The sequence below is a fragment of the Hemiscyllium ocellatum genome, chromosome 14 (genome assembly GCF_020745735.1).
Source record: "Hemiscyllium ocellatum isolate sHemOce1 chromosome 14, sHemOce1.pat.X.cur, whole genome shotgun sequence".
Lineage (NCBI taxonomy): Eukaryota > Metazoa > Chordata > Chondrichthyes > Orectolobiformes > Hemiscylliidae > Hemiscyllium > Hemiscyllium ocellatum.
In genome coordinates this window covers 75,105,355-75,124,281 of record NC_083414.1, presented here as the reverse complement: position 1 = coordinate 75,124,281, position 18,927 = coordinate 75,105,355, and the positions used below count along the sequence as shown (strand labels likewise).

At 41.7% G+C, this 18,927-nt stretch overlaps 1 protein-coding gene across 1 annotated transcript in view; it reads left to right on the top strand.

Annotated features, from left to right (window-relative positions):
• The window catches only part of LOC132822041 (uncharacterized), a 63,813-nt gene that overhangs the window by 7,964 nt on the left and 36,922 nt on the right, over positions 1 to 18,927 (top strand). The window contains exon 3 of the mRNA XM_060835048.1: positions 8,818 to 9,031. Coding sequence (XP_060691031.1) covers positions 8,818 to 9,031 — 214 coding nt within the window. The remainder of the gene's footprint in view (positions 1 to 8,817; positions 9,032 to 18,927) is intronic.

The window sequence follows — 18,927 nt, the reverse complement described above, 5'->3', positions numbered from 1 at the left end:
GACTCTGTGGCTTCACTGATGATCAATAATAGACTAATGGGCATAATAGGGTTAGATTTGCCCTGTTTCTTTGTATAGTACATACCTGGGCAATTTTGCAATTTGTGAGTAGATGCCAATGTTATAGCTGTACTAGAACAACTTGGTTAAAGGTGCAGCTAGTCCTATTGTTGGAATAATGTGTAAGCCCAGAACTACTGCATATCCAGTGTCTTCTCCTATTTGGTGATATTGCATTGAACTAATTGACTTTCAATGTTTGCATAAAAATTTGTTGCGTGGGTGCCAGTTGCTATAGTTGTGGGTATATTCGCTGAGCTGGGAAGTTGATTCACAGATGTTTCGTTCCCTCTCGAGGTGATATCACCTCGAAAGGGGACAGAACGTCTACGAATCAACGGTCAAGCTTGGCAAATATACCCACAACTACAGCAACTAATTGAATTTGCTCATAGCTTGCATTTATGATGCTGAGGATCTTAGGCAGAAGCTGAGATGGCTCATCGACTCCAAGATTTTGGCCAAAGCTTGCCGTAACTGCATCAGCTGTGTCTTTTTCACTGATGATCTGGGCTTCCTCATCATTTGTGGAGCCTCCTTCTCTTGTGGACCAGAGGTCGGGATTCTGCCACTGCACCCCAACAGACCCCTCGGCATTCCTCACCATAATTGACTAGTCCCAACTATCTTCAGCTGTTTTAGCAATGCCTGTTAATTAATTGTGCACCACAATTAATGACCGAATGTGACAAGACGATGGAACCTTGATCTGATCTGATATTTCTGGCATCATTTAGCCCTTTTTAATGGATGCTGCTTAGCTACTTGGCATGAAAGTCAAATGAAATGCCAAATAGCTAAGTCTTGTATTGCAGCACTACCAGGTTGAAATGTCATGTTGGTTAAAGTACAACATTGATATTGGCCAAGTCTTGATGTAAGTGTTATTGGAAGTGCTCTAATTTGTCACAGTCATAGTCATAGCCAGAAAGAGACTGCCAGAGCAGCTCAGACAATGGCATGCTTAAGTTAGAGCATTTCTCCTTCTTCATCAGGCTGTGTTGGTTGATGTGTGACAGAAGGCTGTAATGGATAAAAAAGGCTTACAGAAGTTTTAAATAAAGATGTCAAATGACAAGTCATATTTTGAGTCTTTGAATTTGCTGCATTTGGACAGTTATTAAATGCAGTGAGCTTTACCTGCAAAAATATAACACGCTCTGTGTGTATGATGGATTCTCAAAGAGTCAGAGCAATGATGTTAATATAAAGGCAAATTGTCGAGAGGTACAGAAACAGCTAGACATGAAGAGTGGGGGAGGGGTCAACCAGTTCAATATTAATGGAGATAAATTCAGTGTGAAAGACACAGTGGCTGCAGAATTTTGTGTTCAGAATTTTTTAACCAGTCTGTAACAAAACTAACAAGAGGCAGGGTCATTTTGCACTTCCTTTTAGGATGTAAGGGATGTCCCTAATGAAAAACAGTCAGATTTAATGTAGTTATGTAAAAGAAAATACACTTCACTTGAGTATGATCCCAGAAATCAAGCTTCTCTACTCCCAGAGTCACGACAAAAGTTAAATGATTTTTAAAAATGTAGATTCCCCCAATTTACCAGGCCAAAAGACTGTACTCATCAAGAATTACTGTTTATTACCAATAAATAGATTCTAACTGCAGATAGACAATCATGATTCATTGGCGTACAATTCTACTCATTAAAACTCACTGTTGGAATATTGCTATTGGCCTACTTCATATCGGAAAGGTGTTGTGAAACTTGAAAGGGTTCAGAAAAGATTGACGAGGATGTTGCCAGGGTTAGAGGATTTGAACTATAGGGAGAGGCTGAACAAGCTGGGGTTGTTTTCCCTGAAGTGTCGGAGGCTGAGGGGTGACCTTCGAGAGGTTTACAAAATTGAGGGGCATAGATAGGATAAATAGACAAAGCCTTTTACCTGGGGTCGAGGAGTCCAGAACTAGAGGGCATAGGTTTGGGGTGAGAGGGAAAATATAAAAAAAGACCTGAGGGGCAACCTTTTCACATAGAGGCTGGTATGTGTATGGGTTGGGCTGCCAGAGGAAGTGTTGGAGGCTGGTACAATTGTAACATTTAAAAGGCATCTGGATGGGTATGTGAATAGAAAGAGTTTGGAGGGATATGGGCCAGTTGCTGGCAGGTGGGACTAAATTAGATTGGGATAACTGGTCGGCATGGACGCGATGGACCGAAGGGTCTGTTTCCATCCTGTAGATCTCTATGACTCTAACTACTTAAACTCCTCTTTTATACACACATACAGACAAACACAAAAAAATGCCTGTGTGTTAATGGGCTGTAGGGAAGATTAGAAAGGTAGTGCAGTGATCTCTGGTTGCAGGATTTGCTGAAATTCTATTTGCACTGATCAAAATGCTGCTTCTTGATCTTCCTTCTCCAGGTATTTTTGCTTGTTTGCAGGAGGCACAGAGTGATTGGTTCACACTTATAAAGTATTTCACTTGTGAATTAAACATCGTAGCTTACGATAACTGGAAAGGGAAAATAAGCTGGGTTAAACTTCAGGCTTGTGATGTTTTCTACGACAGAGCGTAATGGTTTGTTCCCTGCCTGATGGCCTCTGACCCCACCTTAACTTCACACAAGGTATTCAGCTACCTTGGACTCAATTGCATAGTTGTTGGCAATATTTCATGAACAAATCAGATACTTGTTGCTGACTTTATTGGTAGGTCTTGTGGCTCTATCTCACAGGTAACTAGGCTTTCTCCCTGCTTGAACCATCAGCTTTGTAAACAGCACATAAAATGAGTTTTAAAAAGTGTAGCAGAGGTGGAAGTGCCTTATGTCTTGAAACATATAAAGGTGGATAAATCACCAGGACCTGATCAGGTGTACCCTAGAACTCTGTGGGAAGCTAGGAAAGTGGTTGCTGCGCCTCTTGCTGAGATATTTGTATCATGGATAGTCACAGGTGAGTTGCCGGAAGACTGGAGGTTGGCTAACATGGTGCCACTGTTTAGGAAGGGTGGTAAGGACGAGCTAGGGAACTGTAGACCAGTGAGCCTGACATTGGTGATGGGCAAGTTGTTGGAAGGAATCCTGAGGGACCGGATGTACATGTATTTGGAAAGGCAAGGACTGATTAGGGATAGTCAACATGGCTTTGTGTGTGGGAAATCATGTCTCACAAACTTGATTGCGTTTTTTGAGGAAGTAACAAAGACGATTGATAAGAGTAGAGCGGTTGATCTGATCTAAATGGACTTCTTTAAGGCGTTCGATAAAGGTTCCTCATGGTAGACTAATTAGCAAGGTTAGATCACATGGAATACAGGGAGAATTAGCCATTTGGATACAGAACTGGCTCTAAGGTAAAAGACAGGCGGTGGTGGTGGATGTTTGTTTTTCAGAGTGGAGGCCTGTGACCAGTGGAGTGCCATAAGGATCAGTGCCTCTGCTTTTCATCATTTATATAAATTATTTGGATGTGAGCATAAGAGGTACAGTTAGTACGTTTGTAGATGACACCAAAATTGGAGGTGTAGTGGACAGTGAAGAAGGTTACCTCAGATTACAACAGGATCTTGATCAGATGGGCCAATGGGCTGAGAAGTGGCAGATGGAGTTTAATTCGGATAATTGTGAGGTGCTGCATTTTGGAAAAGCAAATCTTAAGAGGACTTATACACTTAATGGTAAGGCCCTAGGGAGTGTTGCTGAACAAAGATACCTTGGAGTGCAGGTTCATAGCTCCTTGAAAGCAGGTAGATAGGATAGTGAAGAAAGCATTCGGTATGCTTTCCTTTATTGGTCAGAGTATTGAGTACCAGAGTTGGGCGGTCATGTTGCAGCCATGCAGGACATTGGTTAGGCCACTGTTGGAATATTGCGTGCAATTCTGGTCTCCTTCGTATTGGAGAGATGTTGTGAAACTTGAAATGGTTCAGAAAAGATTTACAAGGATGTTACCAGGGTTGAAAGATTTGAGCTGTAGGGGGAGGATGAAAGACTGGGGCTGTTTTCCCTGGAGTGTCGGAGGCTGAGGGGTGACCCTATAGAGGTTTATAAAATTATGAGGTGCATGGCTAGGATAAATAGACAAAGTCTTTTCCCTGGGGTCAGAGAGTCCAGAACTAGAGGGCATAGGTTTGGGGTGAGAGGGGAAAGATATAAAAGAGACCTAAGCGGCAACTTTTTCACGCAGAATGTCTGGAATGGACTACCGGAGGAGGTGGTGTAGGCTGGTACAATTGTAACATTTAAAAGGCATCTGAATAGGTAAATGAATAGGAAGAGTTTGGAGGGATATGGGGCGGGTGCTGGCAAGTGGGACGAGATTGGGTTGGGATAGCTGGTTGGATGGACGGGTGGACCGAATGGTCTGTTTCCATGCTGTACACCTCTAAGACTCTGTACGCAACCCTTGGCATTTAAGGCTTCCATTTGCCATTTTAGTTTTCAATTAAAGATACAAAAAAACCTAAAAAGGTTTGTTTTTATAAAAAGGACAAAGATCAAGAAGTAGTAAAAGTTCTCACCTGGGGAAAGGGCAGATTTGAATAATGTGGTTTGGCAACATGGGCTAAAAACAGCAACTTGAAGATAAATGTGTCACAGCAGTGTGAAGTAATTAAGAGAGAGAGAGTGAGTTCAGAGCAAGTATCCTCCCACATATGTTAGAATTCAGCAGTGTTAATTAACTTGCTTACATCTTTGCTATCAAGTTCTGAAATAATTCAAAATGATAAAACTTACCGATGACAGTGATTATACTTTGTTTAGGATAGTATATATGGTACACTAACTTATTGTTACATATATTTATGAAAATACAGGAAAATGTGTATAAGAGACCATAATTAGTCCGCCACCATTTTAAATACATAAGTTTTTATTTTTAAGTTATAATTTAAGACAAATTTCTTTTTTTGTTCAAACCATGGCTTCTTGATTTTTTTCATAAGTGGCTACAGGACACGCCTTACTGCGCAGCTATCAAAACCTCGAGGCCACAGCACCAAGGACACATCGTGGTTAGTTCTGCTGCCTTACAGCACCAGGCACCCAGATTCAATTCCTGCGTTGGGTGACTGTCTGTGTGGAGTTTGAACATTCTCCCTGTGTCTGCGTGAGTTTTCTCTGGGTGCTCTGGTTTCCTCCCAAGTCCAGAGATATGCAACTTAGGTGCTAAATTGCCCTTAGTGTCCAGAGCTGCATAGGTTAGGTGCATTAATCAGGGGAAATATTAGGTAGGGGAATGGGTCTGGGTGGGTTACTCTTCGGAGTGTCAATGTGGACTTGTTGGGCCAAATGGCCTGTTTCCACACTAAGGATGAAGCACGCTGAAGCAGCCCCTGCCACCACTGACCGAACCTAATATGTCACCTCTGCCAACTGATACTCCAGCCTCCACCATAGCCAGGAGACTGTACCAACTCTCGAGGACCAGGACCCATTCTCAACATCCAAATTAACTCCTGAGAATTCACACCACCGAAACAGCAAAGGTAAAAAAGATTAACCCCAATTCATTGATGCTGGAACAGGTGCTCAAGCTGTGACTGGATCCGCCACTTAATAGCTTGTGGCAACGTCTTTCTACACTACCGCAGCTGCAAAAAGAAGAAAAAATGTATTTGATTCAAAGGTCAAATGAAGAAAAATAAAATTTAAAACAAGATGTGGTCAGTCACATGAGAGAATAGACGGGCCAGAAGCCTGAACATAATTTACCATTGTCTCTGCCATCGGGTAATGTCCCTGTCATTATATCAAAACATAACTTGACCATTGCACTACGTGGAACTACTCCCTGGATGTGGCCTTGATAAAGTTGCATCAGTCATTATGATACTGTGAGCATCTGTCTTCTTAGGGCACTGGAAAGCCATTGGAAACCAGTTTAACACAATAATCTTCTTACTATTATCTGAGTAGTCCCGTAGCTAGCTACTTGCTGAAGACAGATCAGATTCTCAGGATCTCTCGCCTCACACTCTGACATCCATCAGTTTATAAACATTTTGCCAAGCTTGACAGAGTGAAAGAAATAAAATAGTGTGTGAAATTCGCTATAGCTAAGCCTCTGTTATTCTTCCAAACTGATTATCATCTTCTTCTTTTACCTTTTTTAATGCTTTGTTTGATTTCTACATTTGATTTATTCGCTTCCTTTCAAAGGCTTCAGGGCCAGCAGAATAGATGGTCAACAGTTTGGACAAGGAGGTTGCCTGTAAGAAGTATCTTAAAGGAAGTGAGTGATGTAGATATTGATTGATTGATTGAGAGTATTTCAGTTTTTAAGGCACAGGTAATCGAAGGTTGGAGGTGGGTTAAAACTATGGATGATAAAAGAGGCTACAGAGAAATCAGCAAGGTCTATGGTGCTGAAGGAAAGGAAGGGATAGAGGAGGGCAAGGCAATGGAAGGAATAGGAATGAACATTTGAAAATCAAGATGTAGGAAGTCAGCACAGAGGCCAGTGTAGGTCAGTGGGCACAGGGGTGACAGGTTAATTGGGACTGGGTATGTGTTCAAACACAGTAAACAACAATTTTGGACAGTCTCAAGTGTATGGACAGTGTATGGAGGAAAGACTGTGGAACACCAGCCAAGTGTATGTTGGGACAGTCAAGTACAGAGTTAACAAATACATAGATGAGGGTTTCAGCAGCAGATGAGCTGAGAAAGTGGTGAATGATCTCTAGATGGAAATAGACCATCTTGAGGATGGCATGAAAATGAAGCTCATTTTGGAGTGACTTATGAAACTAGGGGACTCAACAAAGTAATACATTGTCTGTTTGATATTTTGGGGAGAGATGGATTCAGAAGCCTGAAGAACAATTTGGAGAACAGCCTGCAAACCATTTTTAAAAACTAAAAGAATTGTGGATGCTAGAAAGTTCAGCAAGTCTGGCAACATCTGTGGAGAGAAATCAGAGTTAGCATTTCCGGTCCAGTGACCCTTCCTCAGACCTGTTCTGGATGCCGCAGGTCTGAAATAGAACACTGACCATGAACTTTGACCTCTGTTTTGATCACACCCCTTCCCTGGTGTCATCTTTGAGTTTGCTTTCAGCAGAGCTGACGTATTTTAAACTGTAGCATTAGCACCCTCTGTCATTTGCTCTCAACAACAGTTCCTGATGCTCCTTCTCTGTAATAGATGACTTTTCTTTGGATTGAAAGGGAATGAAAAGTAATGTTGGACTCAAAAGCTTTGCTCTGTTTCTCTTTCCACAGATCCTGCTTTATCTGCTGAATTTCTCCAGCACTTTCTGATTTTATTTCTCCAGCACTGTATTTTTATTTATAGCTTCCTAATCATGATTTCAATTCCAGGTTTATCAAATTCAAATTCCACTAATTGCTATGATCCTCAAATCATTAATTGGATCTCTGCATTATTTGTCTAGTGAAATTGCCACTATTCCACCATCTTGCCATTGATACTACATAGCACTAAAAGAACAAATGGAAAGTGAATTGTAATAAACTTTAGAACTGCAGAAAACTAATTTGTTATATCATTAAATCATGAACTTAATCTCCCACTTTGTTCTTATCCATCTTCTGAATGGTTGTCATAAAATAATATTTTTCACCCAATTTACTTTTACTCTCTCTGACAGGTTCTAGTGTGTAGAACTCTGATGCTGATTGATTGTATCAACATCAGTTTCTCCGATCTGGGGTCAGTAGGGTCAATTCCTTGAACTAGGATAAAGTGAGGACTGCAGGTGCTGGAGATCAGAGTTGAAAAGTGTGGAGCTGAAAAAGCACAGCAGGTCAGGCAGAGGAGCAGGAGAATCGATGTTTTCAGGAATCCACTTACACAAATCCAGATAGTCATAGCAACAGGCCCTTTGGTTCAACTTGTTTGTGCCGATTTGAGGAGCAGGAGGATCAACATTTCGGGCACGAGCCCTTTATCAGACTCATGCTCGAAACATCTGTTCTCCTTCTTGGATGCTGCCTGGCCTGCTGTGATTTTCCAGCACCACACTTGACTCCGTTGTTGGTTTGTCACTCTAATACAAAATTAACCATTTACTGTTGTGTTGTTGCCAATCAGCAGTGTTCTGTAGCTGATGATTGACTCCATTGATTCTGGCACCAGAGAGGCAGTCTCCCACACTGTGCCTTTGAATCAACAACATTGTATTTGTCAACTGTCTCTTTTGCCAAGGTTAACACAGAGATTTGGTACAATCTAAATCCTTCACAGTGTCCTCCCAGTTGCTCCCTGGGAAGTATAGCAAGTAAAACTCCAGTCCTCTTGAGTTTCCCATACACCCAGCAGCCCTTGTCTGAGACATCACCAAATATTTCTCACCACCTCCCCAACACTGGTATCTCTGTATTGTGTGCATCCTGTTGAGGAGAAAAAGACCCATAATGCTTTGATTTTTTTTTAACTTTTGGACTTGTATGTGTTGCTCTCTCTTTAGAAACACATATTTAAGTTTACTATGTTTTATTTTTGCCTGTACCTTTGCCAAGTGGGCCTTTCTTTTTGATCATCCAATATACTGAGCAGAGAATTTCAACTGGATTTTGAGGTCAACTAATTGGACCTTTTTTTTCATATAATTGACTTCCTTGCCAAGCACCATTTCTAAGAGATGGTCAGGCCAGTGAATAGGGCAGTTCCCTTGGAGAGACTCATGGCCGTTATTACCTGGATTGTTGTCTCTGTCAACAACAGGACTCTCTGGTTTTGCTAATGTTACAGTCAATTTATTAACTGAAAGATATGATTCAATATTTTTCATTTGTTATCTCTGTTCTCTTCTGAACCTTGCAGGACAAACTGCATCACATGGATTTGATGGAACAATGTCTGCTTGTGAGAGGAGAGAAGCGTACCATAGCCTGTCATTCACTACCGACTACAATAGCTGGAGAGATGGGAAAGGCAAACAATGTGCATAGGCAACGCTGCCTTGAGGAATATAAGAAAATCCTGAAAATGTGCCAATACTATGGCATCTCTTTTACTGAAAGAATGCTCGAGAAAGGTAACATTCAAATGTAACTCTATGCAGCCTACATCCCAAATTCCACCAAATGCCACAATAGAAACTTTCATTGTGGTCAGTTCTTGTAAATTCCAATTTAGATCCCCACTTTTACAATAGAGTTCGGAACCCTTTTTTTTGTCGTGGATCCATTATTTTAACAATATGGATAAAAATGTTGGATATAACCTGACATCTGTACAAACATGGCATACAGTCATGGAGTGATCATGGAGAATTTAGTAATCTTTTTTTCCCCTCCTGTCTATTCTGAAACTTAACCATCTCCTGTGTTTGCAGGCCACTCGTTGTTCAATTACTATTTTGTGTATCAATTCTTATCTTGAATTTCTTCATTTCCTTTTCAACTTGTTGACAGTTCTCTAGTATGTTGTTATCAAACTGAAATGTAACTGGTTTCTTTATTTCAAAACTTGAACTTCACGACAGTGGTTGTAAGTAGCTACATGATTGGTCAGAAGCATAATACCATAGAGGCTGGAGATCTGAACTAAAAACCGAGAATGTTGGAGATCCTCAGCACATTTAGCAACATTTGTGGAGCGAGAAACCGATAACATTTCAAGTCCTATCTTACAGTGCTGAGGAACTCAACAGAAGTGCCACATTCAACTCTGAGCATTAATTCCATGATCATGTGTCAACTTATTGTGACTATTCCCTGACTAGTTTTAACTATTGCATTTCTACAACATGTATATTTGAGTGGAATTTGTTGATTCACTGAGTTGAGTACAGAGCTAATCTGGAATGTGATGTAGAGGTGAAAGGGTTCTGAATGCTTTAAAGTAATGTACAGTACATTCCATATGCATACCACGCATGTCAGTATTTCATATGCACCACCTGCTGACTTTCTACAGCACTTTGTATTTATTTCAGATCTCCAGCAGTTTTGTTTCTGTTTTATACACCCCAATAATCTTACACTCTGCTTGGCCTCCATGTCTTGCTCCCAGATGCTTCACAATGCATGATCCCTAGCCATGCTTTTAATGCAAAGACTTCATTCCTCCGCCCTATCATTCTCTTGGACTCTTTACAAGAGATTCACTCCTAAGGGATAAAGGTACATGCAGTTGAATCAAAAAGATTTGATTCATCTTAGCTGTATAAGGAAATCCAATTGCAATCCCTTTTTGGAAGATGTTCTCAAAGGTGAATTCCTTCAGTGCATCTTGTATATGTTATGTTCACTGATGGAGCGAGTAAATGGTGAATATTGAGGGTGGTTGATGTGGTACCAATCAGACTATTTTGAGTGCTGTTGGAGCTACACACATCCAGGTAGTCATAAGAGTCATACAGCAACAGGCCCTTTGGGTCAACTTGTTTGTGCCGATCAGAGATCCCAATCTGAGTCAAGTGTGTGGTGCTGGAAAAGCACAACAGGTCAGGCAGTATCCGAGGAGCAGTACAATTGACGTTTTGGGCATGAGTCCCCTTTATCAGACTCATGCCCGAAACGTCGATCCTCCTGCTCCCCGATGCTGCCTGACCCGCTGTGCTTTTCCAGCACCACACTTTTGATCCTGACCTCCAGCATCTGCAATCCTCACCTTCTCTTAAGAAGTCCCATTATGACCTTGTCTGATTTGACAGCATTTGACCCATATCCCTCTAAACCCTTACAATCATATACAGGATCCAGATGCCTTTTAAATGTTGTTATTATTATATAACTGCTTCCACCAATCCCTTTGGCAGCTTGTTCCATAGGTGCACTGCACTCAGTGTGAAAAAATTACCCCTGAGGTCCTTTTTAAATCTTTCTCTTCTCTCCTTAAATCTATACCCTCGAGTTTTGGACTTGCCCATCCTAGGAAAAAGACCTGAGCTATTCACCCTTTCCAGGCCTCCAATGATTTTATACACCTCTGTAAGATCACCCCTCAGCTTCCAACACTTCAGAAAAAGAAGCCTCAACCTATTCAGTCTGTTCCTATGATTCAAACTCCCCCAGTCCTGGCAACATCCTTGTAAATCCTTGTGACTTAAAGCTCACTGGTCTAGAGTTTCCTGGCTTTTTCTTATAGCTTTCCTTAAATAATGGCACCACATTAGCCAACCCCCAGCTTTCTGGAGAGTATTCTATCATACTTGTAGATTTAATTGGTATCATCTGGTTCTTGAACCTTCCATCGTTGACAATGGCTCCTCTTCATTGACTCACCTAGATCCCTTACGAATCTTAACACTTCTTCTAAATCTTCTTTCAAACCCTCTTTCTTTGAAGAAGACCAGTCCTATGTTATTCAGTTTATCCCCTTGCCCCTGTATCCAGAGCAATTCTCATAAATTTTCTGATGCAGAATTGAACGTAGTCCTCTATTTGAAACCAAACCAATGTTTTATAAAGGCGTTTTATTCTTTCTTGGAATGTCTGCCAGAATTTGTTGTTGATTCTTAATTATTCCAGAGAGGATGGCAATTGCCGCCTTGTATTGATGCAGAGTTGTGTTGCACATGCACCTACAGTGCTGTTCAGAAGAGAATTGAAGGATTTTTCTCCTGAAGATGCTGCAGGAAATGTAGTGTATTTCCAAGTCAGGACGGAACTGACTTGGAGGGGAGCTTACAGATGGTAGTGTTTCCAGGTATCTTTGTCCTTCTAGATGTTGGAGCTTACAGGTTTAGAAGATGCTACCAAAGGAAGCTTGGCAGCTGTGCATCTTGTAGATGATGTATATTGCTACCACTGTGTGTGAAGGGGTGCAGGGAGTGAAGGTGCTTGAGCTTCTTAACTCATCCAGGTGAATGGAGAATATTCCATCACATGCCTGAGTTGTGAATGTTGAATAGGTTTTGGGATTTGGATGATGAGATAATTACTGCAGAAGTAAAAATATAGAAATTCTGAAAAGGAATTGGCCATTGAGGGGAATCTGGCTTAGTGATATAATTGCTTTACTGTTAATTCAGAGACCTAGATATTTTCTAGGGACTTGAATTTAAATCCCACTATGATAGATGATGGAATTTGAATTCACTATAAATCTTAAGAGTCTAATATTGACCAATGCTGATCATCAGAAAAAACCATGAGGTTCACAAAAATGCTTTACAGAAGGAAACTGTCATCGTTACCTGGTCTGGACCACACCTGACTCCAGACCTAATGTGTTTGACTCTTATTTGCCTATTAAGGAGGAACAATAAATGCTGGTCTAACAAGTAATGACCATATCCTGTGAATGATTATTTTTTAAAAAGGTTTAGCCCATTGAGCTGTTTTCTATTTGATACGATCATGCCTAATCTGTCTGTCAATATCTTATTCCTGCACTGCCCCACCTTTAATCTCTAGAAATTTAATTAATTCCTGAATATATTCATTCACTTCAGCTCCACAATTGTCTTGTTTAGAGAATTCCATATGTTCACTACCCTCTTTGAGTGAAGAAATTTCTCCTTATCTCAGTCCAAAATCACCCACCACCTATCATGAGACCTGGTTGCTTTGGATCCCCAGCTGAGGAAAATATCATCCCTACCTCCAGTCTTTCAGCCCTGTCAGAATTGGATATTTCAATGAGATTTCCACCTCATTCTTCTGATCATCAATTTATATCTCCCTCATTTGGAAGATTGACCACCACCAGTTTCAGTTAAATGAACCTTTTCTGGTACCCTCTATGGCATGTATATTTCTTGGGTAAGGAGAGCAGGAGTTCGCACAATATTCCAGATGTGGTCTCTCCAAGCACTGTACAGCTGCAGTAGTACTTCCTTGTATTCAAATCCTGTTTGGTGAAGGTCAACAAGCGATGTGGCTCCCTAAATGTTTGCAGCACCAGAATATTAGGTTTCAGTGACCTGTATACAAGGACACTTCATGTATATCCTTTGTATATCAATATTTCCCAATCTATCATCATTTAAGTAATATTCTATCATTCTGTTTTTCTCACTTCATTGGCCAATCTCCACACTATACTGTATCTGCCACGTATTTGTCCACTCACTCAACTTGTGTAAGTAACTTTGGGCGGCACGGTGGCACAGTGGTTAGCACTGCTGCCTCACAGCGCCAGGGACCTGGGTTCAATTCCCGCCTCAGGCGACTGACTGTGTGGAGTTTGCACGTTCTCCCCGTGTCTGCGTGGGTTTCCTCCGGGTGCTCCGGTTTCCTCCCACAGTCCAAAGATGTGCGGGTCAGGTGAATTGGCCATGCTAAATTGCCCGTAGTGTTAGGTAAGGGGTATATGTAGGGGTACGGGTGGGTTGCGCTTCGGCGGGTCGGTGTGGACTTGTTGGGCCGAAGGGCCTGTTTCCACACTGTAAGTAATCTAAGTAATCTAATCTAATCTAAACTCTTTCCATACTCTTTACCACTCTCAATCCCACCTAGAATTGTGTCATTTACAAACTTGAAAATATTGAACTCGTTTCCCTCATCCACATCATTGAAATATATTGTGAAAAGCTGGGGCCCAAATACTGATCCCAGAGGTGCCCATGTGTCACTCCTTTCCAGTTCACTAACAACGTTTTTATTCCTCCTATTTCTGTCAGCTAACAAATTCTCAATTCATGCCAGTATATCACCCCCAGATTTTGAACAACAACCTCTAGCTTTATCTAAAATGTTATAGACCAGGCTAGACCCCTTCAAAATATTTTAAGAAGGTAGCCTATACCCTAACTTTTTCTTATTTTAAAGGCAGATGTGAAATGGATATTCCAGGTGGGATACAGCTGGTTAAACCACTTGGCTTTAAGCAGCACAGAAATTATTTAAACATTATTGTTGAAACATAAGCAAAAGAAAAGGGAATTTAGAATAATTTATCTATTGGAAAACTTAACTGACCTTAATCAGCAACTTAACTAAGGAATTGTTTCAATCCAGTAACGTTGCAAGGGGTGTGTTTACCCCTTGGCAGAAAAGGTGAATGAAACACAGATTCTTGAGGGCAGAACATTTCAGAGAGAAAGTCAGTCAGGAATCATGCTGAAGATACAACCTTCCTGGACTGCAGCGTCTTGTGACTGCCACAGGTCAACCAAAACCAGAAAAAACCTGAAAGGGGAGAACTAGTCACTCCCTTGCCACTATTAAGTGAGGTTCTTTCTAGCCTCCTTGACATCTCTCCCTTTACAACCTCTCTTCAAGAAACCCAAGGACAAAATGACCTTGTTAAATGGCATTGTCACAAAAGCTTCCTAAAACTTCCAAGCGTCAAATCCCCCCCAACTTACAGTACTGATATGACTGGTCCAATTCATTTTCTGGTCAATGGTAGCCTCCAGGATGTAGCTATCAAGGGGAGATGGTTATATTCTGTCTTAGAGATGCTGTTTGCTACATATTTGGAAAAGATGTTGCACACCACTTGCCTAAATATTGTCCCGTTGTTGCTGCATGTGGACTTGGATATTTCTATATGTGGGGGATTGTGAATTATGTTGAACATTATACAATTTATCAGGGATTAACTTCATTTTTGAATGAATGACAGGGTTCAATATCCATGGAAGCGAGCCAATTCTTCACAAAAAGCCTGTAACAGAGTTTAGCATCTATTCCATTTAATGTAATAGTAGTGCCACACAACCAATGTTACTTCTCCTATTTCTGGTATCTGTGAGTAGACTGACTGGCACATTGAGCAGAAGCAATTTTCTCAGTGTTATCTATTGAAGGTGTACATGTATATAATTTTGCAGTTACAGGTATTCCATCTACTTAAATAAATAAATTTGTTTACTCACCTCAGAAGTCTGGGCTCCTGTCTAGTCATGTCACTACATAATTTAGTAATCTCTAAATTACTCCAGTGCCATGTGCAAGTGAGTATAGAAATAACAGGATAATGGATATATTGCTGGAAATTTTGTGCAGTAGAGAGGTCCTTACATTCATGAGGGACTGGGAGTGGCTCTGACAAAAATAGCACCTGTACAAATTAGGTGCACTGAACGCCTTGTCGGCATCTTGCTAGTGCCATTGGGTGGACTTTAAATTTGCTTGGTATGGGCATGGGAACCAAGAACGATTAGTAGAGCAGAATACTAGGACTTGCTGGCACAGGGCTTGCAGGGAAACAGCTGGCACTAGCATGCAGAATAATAATTTAATCACCGAAATCAAGTAGGAGATAAAGAAAGGACGTCCAATGCATAATGCATGTATGTTAATACACAGAGTATAGTAAATAAATTTAAGAGGTACAACCCAGATTGCAGTGTGGATTTGTGTTGTTGTGGTGGTGACAGAGCCTGGATCAAGGAAGGGTAAGATAATGTGTTAAATATTCCTGGGTATAACTTATTCAGGAAAAATAGAGAAAGGAAGGAAGGGGTCGAGGTGGCAGTGTTTGCTAAGAAGACAATTACAGTGCTGGAAGGAAGATGTCTATGTGTAGAGTAAATGTGGCCAGAGCTATGGAAAATGAAGGGGAGGTGGTAGTTTAGTAGCAATGTCACTGGATGATAATCGAGAACCCCAGGCTAGGTTTCTGAGGATATGGGTTGCATAGGACCATAAGAAATAGGAACAGGAATAAACCTTTCAGCCTCTTGTGTCTGCTGTACCATTCAATGGGATCATGGCTGATCTAACATTCCTCATGTCCACTTTCCTGCTCTTTCCCCATAGTTCTTGATTCCCCTATTGATCGAGAATTTATAAGTTTAACTTTATTGGTGAAAACCTTCTAGAAATATTTATTCAGAATAGAATTAGTAATCTCACAGAGAGAAAGTTTGGAAAGATTAAGGATTTCTAAGGGGGAATTCACTTTGCTGGTATGTTTTGAAGAGATGATGCTGTTTATGTATTATACATTGGTTTCTAGAAGGCGTTTGCCACTCAATAACTTGTGACAGATGTTATACAAATCATGGCATCATGAACTCAACATTGGCTGAGTTGATTAGACTAGATTACTATATTATCTTGGCCCTTCATCCCAACAAGTCCGCACCGACCCGCCGAAGCGCAACCCACCCTACATTTACCCCTTCACCTACACTACGGGCAATTTAGCATGGCCAATTCACCTAACCTGCACATCTTTGGACTGTGGGAGGAAACCGAAGCACCCAGAGGAAACCCACGCAGACACTGGGAGAATGTGCAAACTCCACACAGTCACCTGAGATGGGAATTGAACCCGGGTTTCTGGCGCTGTGAGGCAGAGTTATAGAGTATAGAGCTTAATGCTCAATTAATATTTTCTGGGCGGAAGGAAGATTCATAGTAGAATTCCCCAAGGATCAGTTTTGAATATTCCTTTACCTGATATGAGTTAATGATCTGAATCTTGATGCACAGGGAAGAATTTCAAAGTTTGCAGATGACACCAATTTTGGAAGAATTGTAAACTGAGTAGGATAATATGGAACTCCTAAAGGACATTGAAAGGTTGTTGGCATGTAGAGATAGTTAGCAGATGTGATTCAATGCAGAAAGTTGTGAGGTAGTGAACTTTGGTCAGAAAACATTGACAGACAATGTAAAATAGGGCCGACAATTCTCAATGGAGTTCAGGAGCAGAGAGATCTGAATGTATATGTTGAACAGATCATTGAGGGCAGCAAGGATAGAAACTTTGATTGGGGTGCAGAGTACAAGAGCAAAGAGGTAATCTTGAGCTTGTGGAAGATACTTGTTCAACTTCTACTGAACTAATGTGTACAGTTGTGGGTACCATATGGAAAGATGTGAATGCATTTGGAGAAGATGCAAAAAAAGGTTCACAAGAATGGTCCCAGAAATGAGAAATTTCAATTATGAGGACAGATTGAAGAAATTGGGACTGTTCTTCTGACTGAGAGGAAATTTGACAGCGATTTTCAAAATCATTAATGGGCTGAAAGGAGATCAGTGTTTCTGCTCATAGAAGAAGAACGTGCAAGAAGACATAGGTTTAAAGTGATGTGCAACTGAAGCAAGAGTGATGTGAGAAAAACATTTTTCACTCTGAATAGTTAGGATAGTTAGAGGGACGGACAGGCGGTTCTGTGGACATGGGCGAGACTCTCGGATGGTTTGTTGCCTCCCGGGTGCCAGGGTCCGAGACGTCTCGGACCGTGTCTTCAGAATCCTTAAGGGGAAGGTGTGCAGCCAGAAGTCGTGGTGCACATTGGCACCAACGACATAGGTAGGAAGAGGGGTGGGGAGGTCATTCAGGAGCTCGGAGTTAGGCTGGAAGCTAAAAGCTAGGACAGACAGAGTCGTCATCTCTGGGTTGTTGCCAGTGCCACGTGATGGTGAGGCAAGGAATAGGGAGAGAGTGCAGTTGAACACGTGGCTGCAAGGATGGTGTAGGAGGGAGGGCTTCAGGTATTTGGACAATTGGACTGCATTCTGGGGAAGGTGGGACCTGTACAAACAGGACGGGTTGCACCTGAACCAGAAGGGCACCAATATCCTGGGGGGTAGGTTTGCTAGCACTCTTCGGGGGGGGTTTAAACTAATTTGGTAGGGGGATGGGATCCGGACTTGTAGTCCAGCAAGTAAGCTAGCTGTTTGTCAGGATGTCCAAGAATGTAGGGAGGCTGTGGAGAAGGTAGCACTGACAGGGAATACTTGCGGACACAGATGGGCTCAAGTGCGTATACTTCAACGCAAGGAGTATCAGAAATAAGGTGGGTGAACTTAAGGCGTGGATCGGTACCTGGGACTACGATGTTGTGGCCATCACGGAAACGTGGATAGATGAGGGACAGGAATGGTTGTTGGTTACAGATCTTTCAGTAAGGTTAGGGAGGGTGGTAAAAACGGAGGGGGGGTGGCATTGCTAATTAGAAATGGTATAACGGCTGCAGAAAGGAAGTTTGAGGGGGATCTGCCTTTGGAGGTAGTATGGACTGAAGTCAGAAATAGGAAAGGTGCAGTCACCTTGTTGTGTGTTTACTATAGGCCTCCCAATAGCAGCAGAGATGTGGAGAAACAGATTGGGAAACAGATTTTGGAAAGGTGCACAAGCCACAGGGTCATAGTCGTGGGTGACTTCAACTTCCCAAATATTGATTGGAAGCTCTTTAGATCAAGTAGATTGGATGGGGCGGTGTTTGTACAGTGTGTCCAGGAAGCTTTTCTAACTCAGTATGTAGATTGTCCAACCAGAGGGGAGGCCATATTGGATTTGGTACTCGGTAATGAACCGGGACAAGTGATGGGCTTGTTAGTGGGTGAACATTTTGGTGATGGTGACCACAATTCTGTGACTTTCACCTTGGTTATGGAGAGAGATAGGTGCGCACAACAGGGTAGATTTTACAATTGGGGGAAGGGAAATTACGATGCTGTAAGACAGGATTTGAGGTGCATAGGCTGTCAGGGAAGGATGTGGTGGAAATGTGGAACTTTTCAAGGAGCAGATATGACGTGTCCTTTATATGTATGTACCTATCAGGCAGGAAAGAAATGGTCATGTGAGGGAGCCTTGGTTGACGAGGGAGGTTGAATGTCTAGTAAAGAGGAAGAAGGAGGCTTACATAAGGTTGAGGAAGCAGGGTTCAGACGGAGCAGTGGAGGGATACAGGATAGCCAGAAGGGACCTGAAGAAAGGGATTAGGAGAGCTAAGAGAGGGCATGAAAAATCCTTGGCGGATAGGATCAAGGATAACCCCAAGGCATTTTATGCGTATGTGAGAAACATGAGAATGACGAGAACGAGGGTAGGTCCGATCAAGGACAGTAGTGGGAGATTGTGTATTGAGTCGGAAGAGATAGGAGAGGTCTTGAATGAGTACTTTTCTTCAGTATTTACGAATGAGAGGGACCGTATTGTTGAAGAGGAGAGTGTGAAACGGACTGGTAAGCTAGAAGAGATACTTGTTAGGAAGGAAGATGTGTTGAACATTTTGAACAACTTGAGGATAGACAAGTCCCCCGGGCCTGACGGGATATATCCTAGGATTAT